This window comes from Colletotrichum tamarilloi (genome assembly GCF_030869305.1).
Source record: "Colletotrichum tamarilloi strain Tom-12 chromosome Unknown Scaffold_12.1, whole genome shotgun sequence".
In the NCBI taxonomy this organism is placed as follows: domain Eukaryota; kingdom Fungi; phylum Ascomycota; class Sordariomycetes; order Glomerellales; family Glomerellaceae; genus Colletotrichum; species Colletotrichum tamarilloi.
In genome coordinates, this window is record NW_026849395.1 from 600,580 (window position 1) to 625,624 (window position 25,045).

General features: G+C 47.8%; 7 protein-coding genes across 7 annotated transcripts; 4 read left to right on the plus strand and 3 right to left on the minus strand.

Annotated features, from left to right (window-relative positions):
• Positions 1 to 357: 357 nt before the first annotated feature.
• On the plus strand, positions 358 to 2,104 carry CTAM01_04996 (uncharacterized protein; the record flags this gene model as incomplete). Its single annotated transcript, XM_060521026.1, has 2 exons — positions 358 to 638; positions 712 to 2,104. The coding sequence occupies 2 exons, from the start codon at positions 358 to 360 to the stop codon at positions 2,102 to 2,104; spliced, it is 1,674 nt and encodes a 557-aa protein (XP_060384395.1).
• A 1,903-nt stretch (positions 2,105 to 4,007) lies between these two features.
• Positions 4,008 to 5,192, plus strand: CTAM01_04997 (uncharacterized protein; the record flags this gene model as incomplete). Its single annotated transcript, XM_060521027.1, has 6 exons — positions 4,008 to 4,020; positions 4,082 to 4,118; positions 4,170 to 4,212; positions 4,287 to 4,669; positions 4,727 to 4,794; positions 4,849 to 5,192. The coding sequence occupies 6 exons, from the start codon at positions 4,008 to 4,010 to the stop codon at positions 5,190 to 5,192; spliced, it is 888 nt and encodes a 295-aa protein (XP_060384396.1).
• A 2,358-nt stretch (positions 5,193 to 7,550) lies between these two features.
• Positions 7,551 to 8,945, minus strand: CTAM01_04998 (uncharacterized protein; the record flags this gene model as incomplete). The annotated part of the gene is made up of 1 exon (XM_060521028.1): positions 7,551 to 8,945. The coding sequence occupies one exon, from the start codon at positions 8,943 to 8,945 to the stop codon at positions 7,551 to 7,553; it is 1,395 nt and encodes a 464-aa protein (XP_060384397.1).
• A 2,692-nt stretch (positions 8,946 to 11,637) lies between these two features.
• On the minus strand, positions 11,638 to 11,868 carry CTAM01_04999 (uncharacterized protein; the record flags this gene model as incomplete). Its single annotated transcript, XM_060521029.1, has 1 exon — positions 11,638 to 11,868. One exon carries the CDS (start codon positions 11,866 to 11,868, stop codon positions 11,638 to 11,640), a length of 231 nt encoding a protein of 76 aa, XP_060384398.1.
• A 1,510-nt stretch (positions 11,869 to 13,378) lies between these two features.
• On the plus strand, positions 13,379 to 14,043 carry CTAM01_05000 (phosphatidylethanolamine-binding protein; the record flags this gene model as incomplete). The annotated part of the gene is made up of 2 exons (XM_060521030.1): positions 13,379 to 13,776; positions 13,851 to 14,043. The coding sequence occupies 2 exons, from the start codon at positions 13,379 to 13,381 to the stop codon at positions 14,041 to 14,043; spliced, it is 591 nt and encodes a 196-aa protein (XP_060384399.1).
• A 689-nt stretch (positions 14,044 to 14,732) lies between these two features.
• CTAM01_05001 (A/G-specific adenine glycosylase) lies at positions 14,733 to 17,218 on the plus strand (the record flags this gene model as incomplete). Its single annotated transcript, XM_060521031.1, has 2 exons — positions 14,733 to 16,691; positions 17,120 to 17,218. 2 exons carry the CDS (start codon positions 14,733 to 14,735, stop codon positions 17,216 to 17,218), a joined length of 2,058 nt encoding a protein of 685 aa, XP_060384400.1.
• Positions 17,219 to 17,461: 243 nt separating this feature from the next.
• On the minus strand, positions 17,462 to 19,183 carry CTAM01_05002 (uncharacterized protein; the record flags this gene model as incomplete). The annotated part of the gene is made up of 1 exon (XM_060521032.1): positions 17,462 to 19,183. The coding sequence occupies one exon, from the start codon at positions 19,181 to 19,183 to the stop codon at positions 17,462 to 17,464; it is 1,722 nt and encodes a 573-aa protein (XP_060384401.1).
• Between the last annotated feature and the right edge of the window lie 5,862 nt (positions 19,184 to 25,045).

A 25,045-nucleotide genomic window follows, 5' to 3' on the forward strand; every position in this document is an offset into this window, starting at 1 on the left:
TTGGCCAGTCGCCGGAGACCATCCATCCCGACATCCTCTACCCTTCTTTTCCCATGGGGTCGCATTGGCCGCTGGCTGTCATCTCACTCTCTGGGGCGGGGACGGGGGAGATAGGTTGGGTTGATCCACGCGAAGATGGGATCTAGTGTGATGTAGAACGAGGGAGGTATGGATCTACGTGTGCCCTCCTCCTCCTTCTCTCCTCAGATCTAAGTATTAATAGGAACCACTCCTTTCCCTTCTTCAGGTTTCTTGTTCCTCAACCGTCGTGTTCATACCCCAAAGCCCACGCACCTCCTCCCACACCTTTCTTGTCCATCTTGAATATCCCGTGCGAGCAAATCAAATACCATCAACATGGCAGGCGGTGGTGTCAAAAAGCCCATCAACATCTTCAAGTTGGGCGACCTCGGTGAACCCGAGGGCGTCTTCAACTGGCGGCTATGGTTCGCTGTCATCTCCTTCGGCCTCATGGGCGCGGCCCGTGGTGTCGATGAGGGTCTCATCTCTGGCGCTTTCGGTTCCAAGGATTTCCAAAAGTTCATTCACTACGATCAATACAGCGCTGCCGAGAAGACCAACATCAAGGCCAACGTTTCTGCCATGGTTCAGCTCGGTTCCGTCGCTGGTGCTCTCTTGTAAGCTTGGCTACACTTTCCCTCTTCAAAGTCTCTTCGCAGAACTCTCTCTAACCGCTGATACCACGTACAGTGCCTTCGTCATTTGCGATAAGATCGGCCGTATCTGGGCTACCCGTCAACTCTGCGTCATCTGGATCATCGGTATTGCCATCTTCATGGCCAACAACGGACACCTCGGCGCCGTCTACGCTGGTCGTTTTATCGCCGGTCTCGGTGTCGGCCAGACACCCGTCGTCGGTCCCGTCTACCTTGCCGAGATTGCCCCGGCCTCCGTCCGTGGTCTCTGCACCTGCGTCTTCACCGGCTTCGTCTACCTGGGTATCGTGCTCGCCTACTTCACAAACTACGGCTGCCAGATTCACCTCGGCGACACCACCCACAACCGCTGGCTCGTGCCCACCTCCCTGCACATCATGTTCGCTGGTATCATCTTCATCTTGACCTTCTTCCAATTCGAGTCGCCCCGCTTCCTCGTCAAGCAGGGTAAGATTGAGGAGGCCACCGAAACCATGGCTCACCTCCGTCACCTCCCCGTCGACCATGAGTACGTTACCCGTGAGATCTACGCCATCCAGCACTCTCACCAGGAAGAGCTCGAGGCCACCAAGGGTACCACCTGGTTCGGAAAGGTCAAGGAGCTCTTCCTCGTCCCCAGCAACTTGTACCGTCTCTACCTCACCACCATGGTCCAGTTCCTCTCCCAGTGGTCCGGCGCCGGCTCCATTACCCTCTACGCTCCCGATCTCTTCAAGATCCTCGGTATCGAGGGCCAGAACGAGTCCCTTCTCATTACCGCCGTCTTTGGTGTCGTCAAGCTCGTCGCTGCTGTCGGCTGTGCGCTGTTCCTGGTCGATGTCATCGGTCGCAAGCGCGCTCTGCTTACGGGTATCACTCTGCAAGCCATTGCCATGGTCTACATTGCTTCCTTCCTCACCCACGTGCCCAAGCTTGGTGTCGACGAGTCCTTTGAGCTCCCCTCCAACCTGGTCGGCGTCAGCAAGGGTGCCATCGCCATGATCTATGTCTCTGGCTTCGGTTGGGCTCTCGGCTGGAACTCCATGCAGTACCTCCTCACTGCTGAGCTGTTCCCCCTCCGTGTCCGCGCCCTCGCCACCTCATGGGCCATGACTCTTCACTTTGCCAACCAGTACGGCAACTCTCGTGCCGTCCCCAATATGCTGGCATCCACCTCCGTCGGTGGAATCTCGCCCATGGGTACCTTCTGGTCGTTCGCCGCCATCACCCTCATCGGTGGTGCCTGGGTTTGGTTCTTCGTTCCTGAGACTTCTGGCCGTGCTCTCGAGGATATGGATCGCCTCTTCGAGCTTCCCTGGTACAGAATTGGTCTCCACGGTAACGCTGATGCCGAGGCGAGAGATGTTGTCTACAACGAGAAGCAGGAGGCTGCTGAGGGTATCCAGGGAATGTCTGAGCATGCCGAGAAGAAGCCTGCCCAGGTCTAAAACAAAATGTGTATGAAAGAAGCCTGAGAGGTTTCCAATAGTTGAAAAGGGTATCTAATGAATGCAATATACCCAATAATGACATGAATACAATCCTACCCTTTCGAGGTTTGCCATTCAAATCAGATTTCTCTTTCACTGTGATAATGTATCCTTTCTAGTCAATATCGTGGTTATAGTTCATCACGTATTATGGCTTAGATCCAATCAACACTTGAACCTTCAAAATTTATCCCTGTTGATTTCATTTCACGGATAAGCTATTGAACGTTTGATCTGGGGCACGGATATATGCAGATTGATTGATAATCTTGATTAGATCCAGGGAGTGTCCTTGTCTCGTCTCAACCTCTGACGTTTAATGCTTGAACCTTCGGATGGTGGTGTAGAGGATTTGACGTAAAGTAAGGTGGGCACACACTCAGATTCTTGAGGCCGTCGCTGAGCGGATGATCTGTTGAATGAATCAATTAAGACGTCTTCCAAAACCTCAGACGCGCGCTACACGTGGCTGAGTCTGAGAAGAAATCTTATCTTGCCTGAGGTAACACGGCGAGCACAACAGGCCGGCTGTTGAAACAAACAAACACATATCGGAGGGTAGCTCCGAGTTCGTTTCAACCCGTTATTTGGGCATGGATGTACCCCACGTGCGATCGAATTTATCGCATTAGATACGATGTGCGATTCGGCGAATCTAGATCCAAATCCGGCGATCTAGTCTCGCTATCCGCGACTACGGAGCATTTACGGCATTGCACGGTAATAAAAGCCAGTGAATTGTGCTTTCAAAGACCAGCCTTAATAGGTTAGCATTGTCTCTCTCGATAGCCACAGGGAACGGATTATTGCCCATCGAACTGATATGCAAAAAGCGGTTTTTGTTGCCCCAAGAGCTGACGAGATTGCCAGCCATGGCCTCCCAGCCACGCTGCGCCTGTGGCGCAATTATCGTCCTCGACGCAGCCATAGCCATACACGAAAACGATCTGTTTTCTTTCAACAACAATGCACGCCAGGCCAAGAACGCGCCCATTGGCGTTGACAGCCATCCCCTACTCGCCAAAGCTGAAGCGCCCACAAGCCCTTTGCCCGCCCTTTCCCACTTGAGCCGATCTTGAGGGATCGTCTTTGCCGCTGATGTGGTTTTTTGTTGACCGGCTTCTGGGTCTGGATTCAGTGTGCATCATCGAAAAGATGGTAGACACTAGCATTGTTTCCGTCGATTATGTAGATTCGTATAATACCGAGAATCCCACGCTGCCACGCATGCAATGTGGGATACCGACAATAGAGGTTTCAGAGTACCCGATCAAAGACCACTGCGTTCTCTGGTGCGAACCAAGAAGGAAACCCCTGAGCTGCACCATGAAGGCTTCTTTTCTCCCTTTGCTCTTGACTGGGCTAACAGGGCTGGCGTCAGCCGCCTCCATTGCTGACGCTCCTCAGTGCGCTGTAAGCAGTATCCTACGACTTTTCCACGAGTTTCTCGCGGGCTTGGTGTGACCATACTAACACTCTCTCGAGATATCCTGCGCTCTTTCAGCTCTTCCCCAATCACCTTGCACTATCTCGAATCAAACATGTCTTTGTGTCGATCCGACTTTCAACAGGCTTGTTGGCGACTGCGTAAAAGATGCGTGCACGATAAAGGAAGCATTGGGTAAGCATGTCGAATTTGCTAGTTGACGCTCGATCATGTGTTGGATTGTTGATGCTGATGCAATGATCTAGCTGTTACAAACTTGACGTGGTCGTCCTGCGGGTTTCCCCTGACTGATCGGACGAGTACGGCGCGATACACGACAATCTTTTTATTCATCCTACCGGTGGTTTTCATGGCAATCAGACTGTCGGCCAGGTTTATGCGTCTTGCGCCCTGGGGCGCAGAAGATACAGCAATATGTATCGCTTTTGTATGCGTGCCAGTCCAACGTTCCAAGCGCGTTCAAGAATACAGGTCTGATACGGATATAGGCGTTTTTGATACCTTTTCCGCCGATCATCTTCACCAGTAAGTTCATCCGGTCAGCTTTGAGATGATTTGACTAACAACCTCGAATAGTGATGCGATATGGCTTAGGACGAGATATCTGGACATTGCAGCCGTATGAGATTACAATGTTTCTGAAAGTAAGAATCCCACACAGTCCCTAGAATTCATCTGACAAGTCAACCCCAGCTCCTGTTCGTTCTCCAACTCTTTTACATCTCTGGACTGGCAGTCATAAAGGCATCGGTAATATACTTGTACATACGAGTCTTCAACATTCAAGGCTTCAGGACCCTTCTCTGGTGCACGCAGATTTTCAACTTTCTTCTCGGGGGAGGCTACATCTTGCTCAGCCTCGTTCAGTGCCAGCCATTCCAGCACTATTGGAACGGGTGGGATGGCGAGCAAGATGGCCACTGCGCAGATCTTAACACAATCGGCTTGACGCACGTAGCGTTTAACATTGCGCTCGACGTGTGGATGCTAATTTTACCGGCCACGCAACTATATAAGCTTAACATGGAGCTCAAGAAGAAAATCGGTGTGATGGCGATGTTCAGTGTAGGCGTTTTGTAAGTCTTTTCGTTGATTCAATGTTGTTCGCATGCTCCAGTCTGACGACAGAAAAGCCTCACTTCAGTCAGCATTGTACGGATCAAAAGTCTTCTGGTGTTTGCTACGAGCTTCAACATCACTGGTACGTGACACTAGTGTTCTATGATTAAATGTCGAAGCTGACTTTTATACATAGCCGATTGCCTTTGGGGTATTATTTGGTCCTATGTAGAGCTCTGCGTGGGGATCTTCGTTGCCTGCATGCCTGCCGCCCGACAGCTTGCGTGGAGGTTCTTCCCCAAACTTGTCAATTACACCCGGGAATCACTTACGGGGTCAAGTAAATCGAAGCGTGAGGTGCAGAACGAGGAACTCACACCTATCGCCAAGGGCAGACAGTCTTCAAAGTCAGGTACTTTATCGTCAAACATAACGCAATCGAACGCAGGGTCTGTCATGGACCCCAATACACCTCGGAGCGCAATGTTTGGTTATCAACAGTCAGATGAAGTCATTATGGTTCATGAAAGAAAGGAATGAATTAATGTCATCGGGTGATCAAGAACCGGGGTTTTGTAATTACGAGTGTGTTTTATTAGACTTTATATCAGTTTGAATGCCCATTGAACATCACGCAATCATACTTGGTATGTCATCCACCATCAAGACAATTTCGAAAAGTCGCACATTCGTGTGGATGTCCTTTATTTACCGGAGAAATCATCTAGAAACTACTGGCAAGTGCCTATTCAACTTCGTTGACAATCCTCCTGTCAGCTTATCAAACCCAATGTCTCAACCACAAAACTGCAGTAGCTGCATAATTGCACTAAGGAATCCAGGTCACGTCCGATTTCCAATGTCTTTCTATGGTGTAAGATCAATCTTCAATAGAAGAAAGGCGGGTTGAAAACGGTTGTGACTACCTAGTCACTTCATGCGCTTGGATCACGATACTTTCACTATCGCTCATGTCTTTCAACTACATGGAAGGTTGATTGTGGGGTGCGTTCATCGACACAACTTACGCCTTAATATTGATCTTGCTACACTACGCAGTCCCTAGCTGGATGTAAACCATGTCCTTATACTTGTGCTTGAAGTATGTCATTTTGATATGTTCACGTCGTTTATGTTTGCATCGCGGTGTCAACCTTGGATATACGACCCTGAGCTTGTGAGTAGAAGGCACATTGTCGAACCTCTGTGGGGACTTCGGTTCCGGGTTCGCTATGCTCTCATCTCGGAACTCAACCCATGGAAGACTCAGAATGCCATTAGTGACATTTGCACAACATAGCTTGAAGGTGAAAGCAACTCTGAAAAGCCAAACTGTTGTCATCAGGAGATCTAGTGCTACCACGGTTACTGACGAACAATGCTGCTACCACGGCAATGTCATCCCACCTTGAATCTTCTCGATCTCTATTGCCAACGTCTACTGAACTATTCTAATGAAAACTTTTCATTCTCCACCTCACTAAAAGCCAGGTGCGAGTTGTGCGGTGGGGTCGTCGCCCTCCATAATGATCGTGAGAGAGTCTTTGACCACAGCAACATCCCCGATAGTCTAGTGGTGAGGATATCTGCTTGTCATCGGGAAATTGTTCCCTGACAACGATTCGCAGGGGACCGGGGTTCAATTCCCCGTCGAGGAGTTTATCTTTTGATCTGCATCATTTATTTTTGAATTGTCGTGAAGAGAGGGTGTTGTTGATGGCACTGGTCGCTCCCCCGGTGAGCAGGATAGCCATACAGCGCAACTCTCCTGGAGGGAACCTTCTTGTTATACACGTCAGCCGGGAAAGCCTTTTTCGGCCGGTAAGAAACTCTATAATATGGTATTGAATTGCGGATGTGTATGGAAGGGGGAAGTTGGTGGGCGTAGCCTATGATTCCTCCGTTGGTAGTAATTAGGTGGGTGAAAGGGCCGTTCGCAGCGGCCCAGACTACCTTCTAAGTCTCTTTTTCTGCTGTCAATACTCCCATAAACCTAGTTGATGATCAATTATCCAACGTGTGAGTCAGTGCTGGTGCTGAGTGCAGCAAATCAGCCATAGATATGCCTTGGAACGGATTACATCTAGAAAGTAAAGTCCGCTACTAAAGCATAGCCATGTTGATATCATAAAGTTACTTAGAAGGAATATATTGGCTGATCATCAGGATAGCACATTCTACCCCGGTACATGTACGAAGGTAGTAGTTTACAACATATAATCCACTTCAGTCTCAACAAGATGAACGAGTCACAGGAACTTCCCGAGTTCTCAATGCTATCGTAATCATAAAGCCTGGGTTCGTGGACAGTCTTTTCTGACCCAACCCTAGAGCGCCCATTTTCTATGTCTTTCCGCTGCGCAAGCACGAGTGGTAAGTTGAACTCATGATAGGAATACTGAAAAGAAAGCCTGTCTTTATTCAGCCTGCCAAGCATCGTTCGCTTTTACATCCACGATGAATACCCGGTCTGACCTGCTGCCACGGTTAATGAACACCTCCCATCACTCAAAAAGTTCCTTGGACAACATATGTATACCGTCGCAGTAAATATTGCAGAACCCAATTTGATAGTGAAGATTTTCCTGGTGTTCCCCGTCGACATCATAATCAAGCTATCATGATTGACGAACAACGCTGTGATTACTTTCCTATCGTCTCTCGATGATTCGTTGGCTCTTGTCTGTCAAAATTCATTTTCATTAATGTACTGCTAACTGGCTTGCCATTATCTGAGCTCGATACACACTAACTCAACCACGTCATTATTTCGCCTGCTAAACACATCTCGCATCGCGATATCTTTCGTGCTTGGGAGGCTCCAAAAATTCCTGCAGGCTCGGATCATGTTGATAATCGGCTTCTTCAACTATTAAAACGAGAGCATCCCCTCGATTCTTAGTGGCCGTGGTTTCCGTGAGATTGTCTTGACTGCCTCGACTGCCTGGATCGCCTCGAGTCTGCAGATGCAACCGAGTGATACGAGGCAAGGGACTTGTGGCAGTTGACGCCGCAGTCGTTATGATCCAACTTGTAATGATTGTTTTTGTGGTTTATCTCATCCTGCCTGGTGTTGTGCTCTCCTCTCGACGCCCTAGAGGACCTCTGAACCCCATAATCGTGGCCATTGTTATGGTGGTCATAGCCGTTGCCATTGGTATGGTAATTGTTGCCATGGTAATCATTATGATGGATATCATTATAGTTGGTAGAATGATGGTCCTTGGGATAGTAGGTGTTGGTCCTGATGGTCCTATCGTCATAATGCCCGTTGTTATGGTTATAACCGTTGCCGTTCACATGATAGTCCTTGGGATGCCAGTTGTTGTACTTGTCATCCTGGTGGTTGTAGTTATGATAGTCCTTCTCCCTAGCAATCCTTGAATCCTTGGAGGCCACGGAGCGGTACGAGGCTAGCGAATGTTTGCAGCCCGAGCCGCAATCGTGGTTGTCCTGCTTGACGAGGTTGTCCCTGTACTTCCAGTCATCCGCGGGTGTGTTGTGTTCGCCCCTCGAAGCGCGGGAAGATCTTTGGACTCCATAATTGTAGTCATGGTGGTCGTAGTTGCTGCTGTGGTAATTCGTGCTTCGGTCGTAGTATGGCCTGTGTTCTCTGGACACCTTGGAGCGGTATGAGTCGAGGGAGCGATGGCAGTCTACGCCGCAGTTGTTGGCGTCGAGCTTGGCTAGGTTGTCTCTGTACTTCCAGTCGTCTGCGGCGGTAACACCTCCAGCGTGGTAGTCTGGGTCAGTCCATGCAGCCTTAGATTCGCTTCTTGCTTGGATATGAGGCTCATCTCTGGCGTGGATCTCAGGTTTCAGGTCGAAGTTGTCAGGTAGAGCAGCTTCCTCTCTGGCCTTGCTCTGAGGCTTGTCATTGAGTTGGACCTCGGGGTTTAAGTCATAGTTGTCGAGTGCAGCCTCATTCCTGGCTTTGATCTGAGGCTCTTCTCGGGCTTCAATCTCAGTCTCAAGATTGACGTTGTCCAGAGCGGCCTCATCTCTGGCTTGGATATGAGGGGCGTCTCGCGGTTGGGTCTGTGGCTCTAGGTCCCATGCCTCAGTCGCGGCCTCGTCTCTGGCTTGAATCTCAGGCTCTTGCTGCCAGTCAGACACATCAACATTGTTCTTTCCACGGGCCTCGATATTGGGCTCCGCATCGGCAGCTTCGGCGGCAGGGTCAGCCCTGAAGACATGAACTGGGGGATGAATCAGGCTGGGGAGCACTGCGACGGGTACTGCGGTTACACCGGCCGTTAATATGACCAAAGTGATGGTGAAGAGAAAGCGCATGTTGTAAATGTTGCGGGAAAAAGTGGTAAGATATAATTTGATCGCTTATGTGGGTATAAGGGTAGTTGATAAATAGGTGTGTGAGAGAGACTCATTGACCGGCCAAGGTTCAGTCAAGTTGGCTTGTAATACAGGCAGCACAGCTCATGACGAGAAGATATTGCCTGGCCTTTATACTTGTCACTGATAGACACCAGTGAGTATCAAGGGACGAATACTCGCTTAGAACTCCTGAAAAGAGATACGATTAAGACTACCCGAGCCGGCTTCTGCATCTCAGCGTCAAAGTCTCGTTATCACTATCCTTCTCCGTCGGCCTCCTTCGGGATATGAGAAGAGCCGCTTAGAGAAGCTAGCGTAATCGTTGAGTCAACTTTTGAGGTTGTTGGCGCCGAGCTTGAGATTAAGCTAACATGATGGATTTCGCCTTTGACTTTTTCGAATGGTAATAGCATGGGTACAGTCATGCCGCCTATGAAAACCCAAGGATTGTCGGACACCAGGATGACATTCTGGTTGAGACCGGGTCTAGATGCGGCCTAGAGTTGAGGGGCAATCCAGGAACCGAATTGCTTATCGCCAGAAAGCAAGCTTCTGGTCCACGCAAGCATCGTGTGTAATTAAGGCCAGTCTGCATGCTGCGCATAACGGCAACAAGCTTACTTGATAGTGAATTGGAGGACGATGTCCAACTTTGCCCCTCCTCCTAGTAGTGGAGTTGGAGTCAAATTTGCCGTTTTCGCGCAGGAGTCGGTTCAGTCGAGGAGATATCCACGCGGACAAGGGAGCGTAGTGTGAAGCTTAGAACATGCCATTCGGATAGCTTCATGATTGGTACAATCCTCCTAATGCTCCAGACCCAGCTGAAGAACTCACTCTCGACATGGAGTAAACACTAATACGCGATACTTGGTGGAGACTTTTCACCGACCTTTTCACCGTAATTGGGAATATGTCGAGTGTCATTGATTCATGCAAAACGATCAGCCGCCAACTTTTCGATTCGGTTTGAAAACCATACAAAATCTTGCAGCGTAGAAAGACGAGCTCAAAGAAGACTTTTCTTGTAAGCTGTGGAAAAGCCGCACCGTAAACGTAAACGCGTCCGGTCTACACCAGTTCATCTAAGTGATCCGAAGTACACTGTTTCAAATCGCATGTCGTTCATCAATGACATTTCGATGTTGTTGGGTTGACATTTTTGAGCTAGGGTTCCAGGGTGACGGATCTTTCTGCAGGTCATTGTCCCGGCACGGCGAAAGCTTCTTATATGTGGGTGTGTGGGTGCGAGATTTTGTGTGGCAGCCTCAACTGGTTGGTAATGGCCGCAGAGCCTCGATCTCCGACTACGTAGCATGCGAATATCTTGCTCCGAGTCGTGCGGACAGTTGCACAAGACTTCTTTTCAGAGTCCTCCTTGCGAATCAACTCACCTATACTGGAGTCGTGCTCATTATCATGTTCAACTAGACCAGTAGGATATTCCAGTTAGAATAGCCAGAATGTGCGATAGGAACCCAAGCTGCCCGACCTAGCTACTCCAGGATCATAGCTCCAACTCAAGAGAGCTTATCCAGGGTGTCAGCACGGATAGTGTCGATCATGATTGACGTTGCTGGGCTCACAGACACCGGACTTGTACACCTGGGCACGAAGACCTTGAACAGTGCAGGTGTAAGTTGGGCGTAACAGACCAGGCTTGCACATGGTACTTGGCTCTTCGGACGGTCTCGCCGGCTACTCAACGAAGCTACCCCGCGTTGCCCCTCTTTCCCAAGGGTGTTAAGAAGAAGTCTAAAAAAGGTTCCACCGACGAGGGGCTGCACGGGACGCCAGTAGAAATTGCCTGCCACGGCCCATGACATGGGAAACCCGCCTCGGCGTCGCTTTCGTTGTGGCCATGGGATGGTCACTCCGAGCATCATATGATTATTGATGGAGCATATAGTTTGGACGCGAGATAGTTCCCATTGTGAGTTCCGATGGGAGGGTATGAGAGGCTCAAGGAGTTGAGGGCGTAGTCTTCCAATCGCGGCGGCTCGGACATTAAAATCGGGTTAGCGGTTGAGGGGCTGCATGCACCCAAATCAAACCTTGATTCAACGGTGCGTCGTGAACATGAGGAGCGGCGAGACGCGTGTACGATCGTCGGTCCTTACTCATGGCGAAAGTTGAGGTCGGGGAACTTGGCTTGACTGAGATGCGGGACCGAGATGGCGGCGCCGCGGCGGGCAAGCGTGGGGGGTGGAATGCAGTTGCATTGCAGACATCTCCCGAGATCGACTGTCTGCCATGCCGTGAGCCAACTCCCTGGGCCTTAACAGCCTCAACTCTAGCCTTCAAGCTGTCAACGCCAAGTTGAGCACCCATAGTGCCAAGATGGGCCTCTTAACGTCAAGTCGTTTAGCCAAGTTAGCTGCACACTTTAAGGACTACAAATGCTCAGCTCTTGCCCCTAGAGTCCATATCGTTTTTGCTATGGGAGTTTCTCGTCTACAAACACGTCTAGTCTGACCTAGAGATCCCGCTCGCTCTACAGCAACAAGCTTCTACGACCTTACTCAGCGCAGAGAAAGTCCGTCTCAACATCATGCGCAAGCAGCCTTACATTGCCAGCCGGCGCCCCCAACTTTGTCCGTTCTCGATCAAAGCTTATTCTACCAGCTTCGAAAGTTTCCATCTGTTCCTCGATTTAAGAGGCCTCATCACCATCGACTCGACTGACGTCCAAGACGCTAGCTGGCGGGCGCTTGCAGAGAGTCTTTCCGAGCAGCCCAACCTCGGACGGGAAGTAAATGCGAGTATTCGAGAGAAGAAACCTAGAAGAGGGATGCATTCTAGCACTATCAACCATCACCACTTGGAGCGGAACATCCGGAACGATCACCTTCTTTTCGTTCCATGTCTTGCGGTCCTGGTCCATAGAACTTGCTCGAGCTGTCATGGGGTCCAAGCGATTACGCCGCCCACCCGACTGACCCCTCACGATCGTTTTTGCTTTAGGCAATGCACCTCGGATTCCGCTCCGGCTCGGGGTCATTGATCCCAAGTGTTATGGCAAGTAAGAGTCAATTGACACCTTTTGCCTATCATCGGGCTGTCTGTATGGCGGTCTCTGGAAAGTTCCGTAGAAGCTGCCAGGAACGAGTTTAAAGTCTTCCGAAATCAGGTTTTTGTTACCTCTGCGGGAAGTCTGATTGCTTACTGTTGCCGCCTAGAAAACGGATCACATATCTATAAAGCGGCAAAGCAAAAACAGCCTAATAGGTATTTGTGGACCCGCCGGAGGGCAAAGCTGGCCCGTGATTGCTCGCCGGATGGATACAAGAGAAACATCGTTGAAAACTCCGGCTTCCTAGGTATAACCGTAAGAGGAAGAAGGAACGGGAAAGGCGCAAAAGCAAAAAGGAAAGTCTCTCACGTCTAGGCGGAATCTAACCGCTGTAACTCCCCGAGGTGGGCTCGAACCACCAACCTCCAGATTAACAGTCTGACGCGCTAGCCAATTGTGCCATCGGGGATATGAGATATGATTGGATGACGGTTCCAGGGTTTGTAGGGCTAGTAGTAGGAAGACTGCTCTCAACGCCGCACTTGGCCCGAGCTTCTGCCCCAGCTCGCTCCTATCGCCATAGTGGTCGCGGTACAAGAGGCGTAGGTAGGCAGGAATAGAAAGAGAAAAAAAGGGGCGAAAAAGAGCGAACTTTTGAGGTGGATTTGCCCTAGCTCTTCAGATCGTCTCATGGGAAAAGTTCCGGATTGCGGAGATCTAAGATGTACGAGAAGTTACGCTTCGCACCAAACTCCCCCACTGGGAAGAGCCTTTCTTGATGAACAATTGTTAGTGGTTTTATCCAATTCACTAATCTCATGGATCTTGGTGATTTCCCCTCGAATGGAGGGCTGGGTTCTAGAATAGCTATGTTGATGAGAAATCGAACTCGACCGTGTTTCTTACTCTCGTTCTACTTCGTGCATGATGTAGAAAAAGACGTAAAGGCTGCTCCTGGCTGGTCGATCATGGAGCGCACAAGGCTTCATATTACTATCAACCATGGTGGTTCTTTTGACTTGTCTCTGCGACTACGTCCAATTTCACGAGACTATCATCTTCACCATTGCAACCACCAAACTCCCACGGCAGCAGATTTGACCCGTGGATATCTCTTTCGCAGCCAAACTTGACATATGTTACAACGAGAACCTCTACATCTGCCAAGACCCTTCGTGCAGCTACGCCACCAATTTTCCACCACTGGCGTCAATTCCCCTCATCCCACGCTCAACCCCGCGTAGGTCATCACGCATCATGTCTTCGGGCTAATATCGCCCGCAGGCGATCATTCAAAACATCCTTCAAGAATGCGATCTCACCTTCCAAGTTGACTTTACATCAATCCATTTGAGCCATCTTTTCTCTCTCCCTCGCAACAATGTCACTCTCCGACCACGCGCAAAAGCTCACCAGCACGCTCGAGCAAGCCAAGCTCGTCCCGGGCTCAGCGGCGGTACTGATACCAGAGGGGTTTAAGCCGACGATCAAGCTCGAGGTCTCGTTCGCGGATAAGGCCGTCGATGTGGGCAACTTCTTCCGCGCGGGCGAGTGCAAGCTTGCACCCAGCATCTCGTTCGCGGCCGAGGAGGGAGCCGAATCCGGTGCCTCGTACACCCTCTTCCTGACAGACCCGGACGCGCCCACCCCGGACAACCCGCAGTTTGCGTTCTGGCGCCATTGGGTCCTACCCGGGCTGCAGCCGCTCAGTGGGGGCGCGGTCGTTGCGCAGACGAAGCCGGCGTTGACTGAGTTTCTCGGACCCGGACCCAAGGACGAGTGAGTCGACAGACAGTCTCAATGATTTGGGCAGCCTTTAAAAGTGACCTTGCTGACTCTGCCTTACCTTGTAGCTCAAAGCCGCACAGGTACCTCTTCCTGCTCTACCGGGAACCCCAAGGACTGGATCTCAAGAAGGAGGATGTCGGCGGAGAGGAATTTGTTCAGAGGCGCTCATGGAAGCCTGCTAAGTTCGCGGATAAGCATGGTCTGAAGCTCGTTGGAGTGAACTGGATGACCTGCGCTGGCGATGGCTGGACAGAGTGAGGCACGATGGCCGGTTTGTCTGGCAGATGCAGCTAGGGAGTCCAACCCCAAGGCAAGCTGAGCCAGTGAAGGGTCATCACGAGACTGTACCACCCTTCAAGTTACCTGGACCGAAGCTTCACGTCCCCAGCTGCTCGAATGGCGGTATTCAAACCTCGCTGGTCGTTCACGACACGGCAGTGGGCTGCCATGGACGGCGGGATTCGGCGGCAACGTCATCAAGAATCATCGTGAAGCTGGTCCTATAGTCTAGTTGGTTAGGACGTCGGATTCTGATTGAAATATGATTAGATCCTTCCGTAGGCCCAGGTTCGAATCCTGGTAGGACCTGAATCTTTTGCTTCCTACTCATAATGTTCCTTTTGCTGATTATGCGGATGTTAGGACCGAAGTCGAAGCTCCATGATGCGTCTCTTGGACGTTGTAGATGTTCAGTGTTAGAATTTGCCGTTACTTAATATGCTGTCCATAACAAAAACCGCGTCTTGCGTGCATCTTGGATTGCAGTGGTCTGTGCCTGAGTTGCGGCGCTTCAGGACCCTGACTGTCCGCTGCGATCTGAATTGCAGCAAACGCGTCCCTGAATCGACGCTAATTATTTGCTATTCACCCGTCAAATGTACCTGAAGTGAAATTCGGACCACTTTACTCCACGACGCGTCTTCTCGTCGCGTCTCCCAAACATCACCATGATTCAACGTCGTCTAGTCCGTCGACAAAGTTCACTCGCAGCAGCCAGGAGGATCTTGGCGCAAGTCGACAGCGAGCCAGATGTAGAAACCAAGAAGCCGACGTCTAGATCACGCTCGGTAGCCACCAAAAAGTGTGCACCTGTATCACCCCCGGCATCCAAGGACGCGTCAGAAGAAGACTTCAACCCAACTCTTCAAGACGACGAAGGCGACGATGTGAAGGACGTTATTGAGCCGCCGCCAAAGAGGCGCAAGGTCGAGAAGAACCCCAAAGCTCGAAAAGCAGACACCGCAAAACTCCATGCGCGCCTCTTTGGTCCACCCCAGCAGCAGCCGGCGACGCAGGATGCCTGCTGCTCGCCCGCCGCATCAAGGACGCATGCCACCTCGTACCACCGCCCTCTCCTCCTAGATGGCCAACCAGGCCGGTGCGGGCGCGATGCTCTCCTCGGCTGGTTCGACTCCATCAGCACAACCCGCGGTATGCCCTGGCGCAAACCCTGGATCGACCCTGCAAAGACTTCGCCAAACGACGCCGCCGACCTCCGCAGCGCCCTCGAAAAGCGCGCCTACGAAGTCTGGATCAGCGAAATCATGCTCCAGCAGACCCGCGTCGCCGTGGTGATCGACTACTGGAACAGATGGATGGCCCGCTGGCCCACGATCCACGACCTCGCGGCCGCCGAGCCCGAGGACGTGCTGAGCGCCTGGCGCGGGCTGGGCTACTACAGCCGCGCCACGAGGATCCACGAGGCCGCAAAGCTGGTCGTCGCGGACCCGGCCTGGCGGGGTTTGATGCCCTCCGACACGGCCGAGCTCGAGGCCAAAGTCCCGGGCGTGGGTCGGTACACGGCCGGTGCCGTCGCTGCTATTGTGTTTGGTGAGGCGGCGCCCATGGTTGATGGGAATGTGCTTCGCGTGCTGAGCAGGCAGTTAGGGCTGTATGGGAATGCCAAGACGGACAAGGCTGTCATTGATTTGCTCTGGGCAGCTGCGGATGCGCTCGTCAAGGCCGTTGCGAAGGATGGGTCTAACGAAGATGACGCTGAGCTTTCTGAGAAGGCGCCGCTGAGTGATCGTCCTGGACGGTGGGGCCAGGCCTTGATGGAACTCGGAAGCACCGTCTGCACGCCAAAGCCAAACTGCGGCGAGTGTCCAGTAACCTCTACGTGCCGAGCGTACGCAGAGGGCCTTCAAATCGCAGCCAAGAAGTCGAGGAAGGGGGCTGAAAAGGTCGAGGACATTGAGGACCTATGCTCGAATTGCGAACCCTTTGAAGAAGCCGCAGACGAGAACACGCTCTCTGAGGAAGATTCCGAAGCGGAGTCGCGCAAGCGGAAGCCGGCAAAGGGGGCTAAGAAGGGCGTAAAGACGCAACCGGGGCCAAAGCAGGCGACGTTATCCGCCTTCTTCACCTCAAAGACAGCCAAAAAGAAGGAGGAAGAGGAGGAAGCGCAGCCCAAGGTTGCACAAATCGATGCAAGAACACTAGAAATCGTCGCGGAACACGCTCGAAAGTTCCCCCTCAAGGTGGTCAAGAAAGCAGTTAGAGAGGAAGAGGCCCTGGTCTGCGCAGTTCGGTGCAGCGACGACGGGCGATTCCTAATACACAGGCGCCCGGAGAAGGGACTCCTCGCCGGGCTATGGGAGTTACCCAGCCACACGCTGCCGTCTACTAGCGGCAACACCGCGACGTCGCGGAAGAAGGACGCTCAAGGATATGTATCGGGACTCATCAACGGTGTTGGAAACAAGAAGTGGAAGCTGAAACATGCCGGGGAGCTGGGCAGTGTGCCGTGGTTGTTTTCTCACCTGAAGCTTACGATGCATGTGCATCTCTTCGAGGTAGATTGCTCTGAAGACCTCGTCTCGTCGCACGCGCGACATCGATGGGCTACGGTTGAGGAGATTGATGAGGAGTCTATGGGGACTGGGATGCGCAAGTCTTGGGCTTTGGTAAGAGAGAGGTACGAGAAGTGTATGAATGGATTGGTCCGCGTTATGCGCCGGCAACCATGTAACCAGCACAAATTTCCAAATGGACCATTAGACCTTACCCTATTTGACGGTGTTTCATCTTAGGTAACTACGATTTGGGGAATTGCATGAGATGTGACTCTGCTTAGTTGCACTTATGGAATCGCGGATTTCTAGCGCGTATCAATTCCGTCCCTATCCAAGCAGCCAGAACACTGTCCCCAAGTGTGACGAACCTTCTTGAGCCAGAACAAAGGAACGCGTCCTACTTCGTGCCTCATTGTTGATCTCGATAATTGTTTCGAAGAATAAGACAGTGAACGAACGTGGAAACCTGGACCTGGCGGCCTCTTGCTTTTGCATCCCTTGGCACGGCATTGGCCAATAAAGTAAGTACTGCCCTGTAGATTGCTGCTCAGTTCCCGGGTGACTTCACTAGAGGCCACTCGGCGGCTGTCCTCATCGAGTGCGAGCGAACCGGTGCTGTAGAATGGAGAAATATCTGATATTGCTCGTAGATATCCATACTTTCGCATACAGATCTTCCAGTGATCTTACCATCCTTGAGGAAACATTGAACCTATCCCACCTAATGTCGAGACATAGTTCATGGTCTACCTTGGCCACCTGATGACAACCATGGCAACATGAAAAAGGACCATTAAAGTTCAGGCCATATGGTCAGTATATGTTTACCAATATGCTATATGCTCTCAAAGACTACGTGGAATCAATAGCATCATGCCAGCTCACAAGTGGGCAACGGCATCTCCATGCGCTACTAAGTGGTGAAATCCAGGAAACCCTGCAGAGACCTCTTCATCAACAAACTTTAGATACGGTCGCAGCCCGCCAAAGAAGAAGTTAGTGTTGGTCTTCTTCCCGGGAATGTTCTGGCTCAAAATCCAACTGGGAGTCTTGGCGAATAGAGACCCCTTCAGCATGCTGTTACACAGCTCTACCCAGCCTGACTCGGCTTGCCCCTTGGCCTCCATGATCATCCGCCTCCTTGGGCTACGTGTATGGAATGCTTCTTCGCCCAAGCTACCGGCCCCCTCACCTTCTATTCGCTCTAATTCTAAGGGCGAGCCTTCGGCGTGCTGTATAATCGACATGATGAAGTTGACCTCTAACTCCACGATGGGGGGGAAATTGGCGAAAGGGCTCTGAGGCCCAGAAACGAGAAACATGTTGGGGAAGCCAGCGCAAGCAACGGCGCCGAAGGTCGTAGCTCCATCACCCCAATGGTCTTTTAACGTGCCATTTCGACCCGTCACATGGATCCTCGTGTAGCTGCCGTCGACTGCCTCGAAACCCGTGGCGAAAATGAGCACATCGACCTCGTGGACGGTCCCGTCGGCCAACTCAACCCCTTGAGGAACCAGACGTCTGATGCCGTTCGCCTGGAGGTCCACCACGTCAACGTTATCGCGGTTGAAGATTTGGTAGTATCCAAAATCGCAGAGCGGTCGTCTCGCATACGCCTCCCGAGGTTTCAAAATCTGCGCTTTACGAGGGTCTATGACAATCTCGTCGATTTTGCCGCGTATGAAGTCACAGGCGGCCTCGTTGGCTTCTTCGTTGGTGACGATGTCGCCAAAGGCGCTGAACATGAAGCGGAACCCGTTTCCCTGGGACCAGACTTCCTCAAAGGCCTGCTTTCTCTCTTCGGGCATCGCTTCGGTCGCTTTGCGGGTTACTTCTGGGACCCCGAATCCCATTCTCGAGGACCAGACGTTGTCCCAGATCTTGTCGTAGTTTGCGTTGATGTTCTGTCGATAGCTGGGGTCGACTGGCCCCTGGCCACTGGGCACCGAGTATTGCGCTCGTCGTTGGAAGAGAGTGAGTTGACCCACGATAGGTGCGATTGCTGTCATAACTTGCACGCCGGTGGAACCGCTCCCGATTATGCCGACTCTCTTTCCCTTTAGGTCGATGGTATCATCCCACTTTGCTGTATGACACGCGGTACCCTGGTAATCTTTCAAGCCGGGAATGTCTGGATAATTCGCCTTGGAAAGTACGCCAAGCGAGTTGATGAGGTATCGAGCATGATACACGATTCTTTCGGAGCTGGTCCCTATCGAGGAGCACTCGATCCGCCAGCGATGTAGACTGTCGTCCCACGTCGCCGACTGCATCTGACAGTTGAACGACATGTACTTTCGCAAGTCGTGCTTCGCCACAACATGTTCTAGATATTTCAGGATCTCGGGCTGGTAGACGTAATGGTGCGACAAGGGGTACGTTTGCAGATCGTCCTTGTCCCAGGAGTAACGATACAGGTAGCTTTCTGTATCGCTCATGGCACCGGGATATCTATTCCAGTACCATGTGCCTCCGACGTCGCTGGCCATTTCGATAGTTTGGACTTTCATGCGCGGTTGCATGCGGGTTAGGCTGTATGTCACGTAGATGCCGCCGAATCCTGCCCCCACGACGAGGGCATCGACCTCGATAGGCTGAGCCATACTTACAACTCAACTCTGCGATGGGATGTTGTCGTAAGAATTCTGCTTCGAACAGAGATAAAATGATGACGTGTGTGATATGGAGATTATTTGCACAGATAAGGGGGGTTTATATCCAGCCATCTACGTGGATCAGGGAATGAGCGGGGTTTACGACAACGATGGAAGATGTCATCGGCAGTCCGAGAAGTCTCTGGATGGAGGCATCAGATCACGCCTGAATTGTAGCATGAATGCAACGGCAGCTTGCTCGAAAAGGCAAAATCGTCCAGTGGGCGTTAGGCTGATCTACAACTGGAAAGATGCACTCATGCGGTTCGATACCATCAGCGAATCGGATTCCATTAAGAGAATCATCTGCGGATAACGGGCCGAACCACTCTCCACATTCAGCGCGCCGAGCAAGACATTGACGTGCCAGGCACCGAAGCATTCGATATCTCGTTTTTGAGAGCCAAGTCACCGTTGCGTCAAGGGATTTCCGAGTTGAGCCGCGTACAGCGGGCGGGGTAGATACATGGCCTGATGTGCTCTGGTCTTTTCATAACGAAGATGAGTTTGTAGATGCAATCCAACAGGAAGTCCAGTACGGGAATGCGATATCCAATGAGCCTAGTCTCTTTATTCCCTGACTGCACACGCCGGTGTCTTGATGTGCTCGATGCTTGATATCACATGAGGTTACTACTGATTGGTCAACATTACATTGATATCATCCTAATCAAAGCCGACCTTGAAGGCATTTGCCTTGAGAGCCTCCTTGGTTTTGTTTTTCCAGTAGCTTCTTCAGTCACCAATATCTCCAAATTGACTCCCCACCGCTCAACATCATAGTGGAACGTCGGCTGAGCAACGCTCACCACTGGTACTATTAGGCCGTCGAGTATTTAGGCCTGAGACAACACTCACTGCGAACTACTAGCTGACCGGGACTATTGAAGTTTGGAAGATCCCAAGGTCCACCACCGCTGATTATTCCGCATTTTACCTGCGCAGTTGCGGTAAAGTGAAGTTGATGATCATCAAGCACCGCAGGACTCCAGTCAATGAATTCGAATTGTTATCATGTATCTATCTTCCTTTCATTCCAGCTCTCAGAGCCGAATCCACGTTAGCGAGCCTTGAACCTTCATGTAAGGACAGAGCGATATGTCTCGTCAGGTTTCATCTACTGTCAGGCCGTTCATAGCTGACTTCTAAGGTCTATGGCGGCTAATCAGGACAAAAAAGAGGCGAAATGAGATCGTCGATGTCGTGAAATTGTGAAAATCAAAAGCATTGGGCCCTAACCAGGATTCGAACCTGGGACCTCTCCCAAATGGTTGTATCCGAAGATGCACCCTAAGGGAGAATCATACCGCTAGACCATCAGGGCGAATGAGGATGGAGTGGTGAACTCGATGTGAAGCCGGGGCCGGGAAGGGATTTTTGATGAGTCCACGAGGTGTGGGGTGGAGTTTTGACATGGATGGCGACGGTAGATAGAAAGAAAGTGGGGCAGGAAGGGCTCACCACACCGAGTAACAGAGGCTGAGTCTTACCGGCGAGGACTCAGCAAAAACAGCCAGTTGAGTCCAGGAAAATAGCAATTTTGGTAGCTTGACGGAGCTTTAGACCTTTGCTCTCCCTGGGGTCTACGTGTAAGGGAATGGAAGTTGAAGTTGGGTCGGCAGAAAAACTGGTCATACCAGCGCGGAAAATCAAAATACGCGACAAGAGACAACTACAACTGGTAGAGACTTGCGAACTTATCTCTTACACCGCCGCTCCCTGAGACCCATAGGCGACTTGTTTTTCTCAAGGCACTTTAGTCACCTAGGCAAGCTCTCTCCGTTGTGGAAAATAGTGAGCAGTTCGAGCTTCGATGCTTGCAACTATTCTTCAAGTCTCGTAACTATACTTTAACGTTTTTTTCTGTCGACAGCTTCAGCTTGAAGTAAATCACACGCATGACTTGGTGTATCAAGTTGAGATGAACAGGGTGGATTTTGCACACTTAAAGGGCAACCGACATCCAATTGACTAGATTACAAGTCGGCCCGTAATCTTACTTGTCTTGCATGACCGCCGATGCTCGGCCGATTCGAAGACTCTTCTAAGGTAGAAGTACATCTACCTAAACTGTGACAGTCGCTATCGTTGATGAAGCATCAAACCCGTCGCAAGCACGCGCACGGTCAAGTTTGACAGCTTTATGACGAGACTCATTCACTTGTTGTCTAGAAAACATCGTCTCGGGTCATCCCTTGCAGGATTTGTATCGTGACTCGTGGCGTTCTTAGTTACCTTGGATACCCTGGCAAATACTAGCGGAAACGTTCTAAATGAAGTGAAATTCAGTTTGGTCATACTGGATTGATGTTGTAATATCTGAGTTCATGCTACATCAACTTCATCGTCTCTTTTGGTATGTACCAGCAATACCGGTCTTACAGAACGTGTAACATATGAGGTTCTGTTCCTGAGACCATGGCGAGCAATGGGGTCTTAAGGGGTCGCAGTCTATTGATCCTTATTCCACTGCAGTCTGTATTCATTTGGTAGAGGGTCGGCGGGAATGTGCCAAAAAGTCAAGATGCCAAATGACTCAAGATGCGCGACTTGGCTTTCCTCATGGGGGTGATTACTGAGCGAACCATAGTGTCATTCGTTAATGATGGGGGCGGAAACGAGTTTCCCACGTTGCCGCTTGCCGCACGGCTACGTAGACTGAACTCAAATCATGTTTCTGCTATTGCGACCGAGCGTCGATAGTAACATGGGAGCTTCGAACTCAATATTGAGCCAGAGGTACACTTTCCTAAATCTTGGGCGTCTCTATGTCACACGGAAAAAATAGAAGCCACCGTGTGGAAGAGAACATCGCTCACAATTTGCCGTTTAGAGATTTTAGAGTCCGTACGAAGAGGCTTTCAACAGATCTTTTACGAAGTACCGCAGGCAGGAAGATGGCACGAGATTCTCTTTAATTTCACGCGAGTTCCATGAGGTCAGCCGATAGGAATGTTCTGGTTCGAGATCGATCATGCTGCTCGGCATAAAGAGAGCCAACTTGGATAACAAGTCCCGAACAACATGCCGCTGCACCGCAATGCCGATGAAACCTGGATCAGTATTCCTCCAGATTGGAGTTGCTCGAATGTGATGCCTATGATTTTCCGCCAATTGCCAGCGATTGTGGATGAGAATGGCATTGACCATAAACTCAACGTGCGAAGTCCGAAAGGTTCGCGTAACTAATACACCATTGAGCCCACATGTCAGGCCTCACTAGTTAGACCCCGTCGGTTAAGGGATAGCTCAAGGGGCATAAGGAGGGGGACTAAGTAACAAAGGAGCAGCTTAAGTATATATAAAGCGCTAGTAATATACTTTGAGAAAAGGGTAAATTTTAATAATTTATCTTTTTAACCTTAATAATAATTAGTTTTTATAAACTTCTTTTTTATATTACATATTTATTAATAATTTAAAATTTTTATTTATAAAAAGGACTAGGCTAAGAACTTAAAATACTAATAAAAACGAAACGTAATAAAAGAGTATAATTAGTATTATAATAATAAAAAAAGGATAACTTGTTTTTATTAAACCCCTTAAAATCGCCTCTTTTTTAATAAATAATATAAAAACGGAGTATAATAAAACGAACTACGTAATAATAATATAAAAAGACCGTATTATTAAAAATATTAATAAATTTTAAATAAAATAATAAACCTCTTACCCTTACTTATTAATACCTAAACTAAATAATAAATAATAAACTAATAAAATTATAAAAATAAAAATAATAATTAAAAAAAGAAATTTTTATAGTAATATATAAATAATTATTACGTAAAAAATAAGTAAATTTAGAACGTTTATAAAGCTTTTTAAGTAGCTTAGCCCCTATATTAAGAGCTATAGTTTTAATTATAATAGCCTCGAATATTAATTTTAATATAAATAAAAACGTAAACCCCTAAACTAAGGATAGTTTAATAAATAAAGTTATATTTAAAGCGCTACTTAAATAATAATAAAATAATAAGTTTATATTACTTAAGCCTCTATTTACTAGCTCTTTTTTAACTTAAATAAGTATTATAAATAGAATATTTATATTTAAGCCGCTATTCCTTTTTAATTTATTATATATTAATAAATTAGTATAGGACTTATAGAGCTTCTTATTTAATTATTATTATTATTTTAACCTATAGGCTTAATAAATAAAAATAAACCGTAATAAAATAGTATATATAGTTAATTACCTAAGTAGTAGTATAAAAACCTCTTAAATATACTATATTTTTAATTATAAAAAGGTCCCTAGGTTTATAATAAACCGAGTTATATAAAAAGAACTAAAGACCTTTTTATAAAATAACTTATTTAATCTTATTAATTAAAAAATAGTAGCGAGTATATAACTAAATAGTACTTTATAAAGCTAAAAAAAGAGGGTTAATAAATTTATTAATTATATTAATAAGCTCGAAATAAAACTAAAATATATCTTAATAAAAAAATAAAAAATCTCTATATTAATAAATAAGCTACGGCCCGAACTATGCCTCGTAATAGTATTATAAATAAAGCTTTTATAAACTTACTTATAGTTAATATCGTTAATAAAACGTATTAAATAATCTTTATTATTAATAAGGAGCTTACGAACGTCCCTTAGGTAATATTTTAACTTAAACTTAAATAAACTAATAAGGAAATACCGGGGTATTAATAAGCTAACTATATAAAGAATATACTATAACTCGCTTAATAAAAATACTACGTATTATAATTATAAAAAAACTAGTTATATTATAAAAGATTACTTATAACTACGAGAATAATATTAGTAATACTATAATTATAATAAAACTAAGTACTTTGCTAATAGCTACTTTAGTATTATATATTATAAATATAATTAAAAGAAATATAAGGCTACTAGTTATTAATTAGACCTCGCTCTAACTAAGTAGCGCGGATTAATAATAAACTTAAATACTATTTTAATAAAAAGGGTAGCTAGTAATTAATAAGAGTAGCGCTTAGATATCTTAACTTATATATACTTAAACTACGTATAAAAAAAGCTAAGCGCCCTTATTAATTCGGGAATAAAAAGGAACGTAGTTAGTATTAAGCTACTTAATAATTTTAATACTAATTTATAAATTTACTTATTATTATAATTAATAAATATTAAGAGTAAATAGATAGAGATATTAAAGAGCTATTACTTATAACTTCGAATTACTAATAATAATAACGTAATAAAGATATAGCTATATCGCTTTATAATAACTAATATTACGGTACTAATACTTATCTTTAGTTTTCCCTAGTTAAAGGACGTTAACTTATTAATTAATTAGAAATAAAAGAAATAATAATATTTAATTTATAAACGATATATTTACTTAAATACTTTAAAATAGGGGTTATTAAATAACTTAGTTTTAATAATACTCGCGCATATTATAATTAATTTAGTTATAAATAACGACGTAGTATTAACGAGCATAACTAAGGATTAAAAGCTATAATACTAAGATTTTAATAATTTATTTTTTTAAAAAAAAGGTTATTTTATTACTAAATAAAGTATTATATAACTATTATATTAAACTAAATAATACTATACCTATCCCCTAGGGACTTATTTACTTATTATTAAACTATAAGCTCGAGATTTTATAAAACTATTTAATAAAAATAAAAGCTAAGGGCTAAATATGCCCTTTTATAAGCCTAGTTAGAGTACCTATCCTTTTTATACTTAAGAAAAAAGGGGAGTTATAACTTTATGTTAATTATAGAGTAATTAATAAAATTATATAGAAAAATAGAACGCTATTATTATTAATT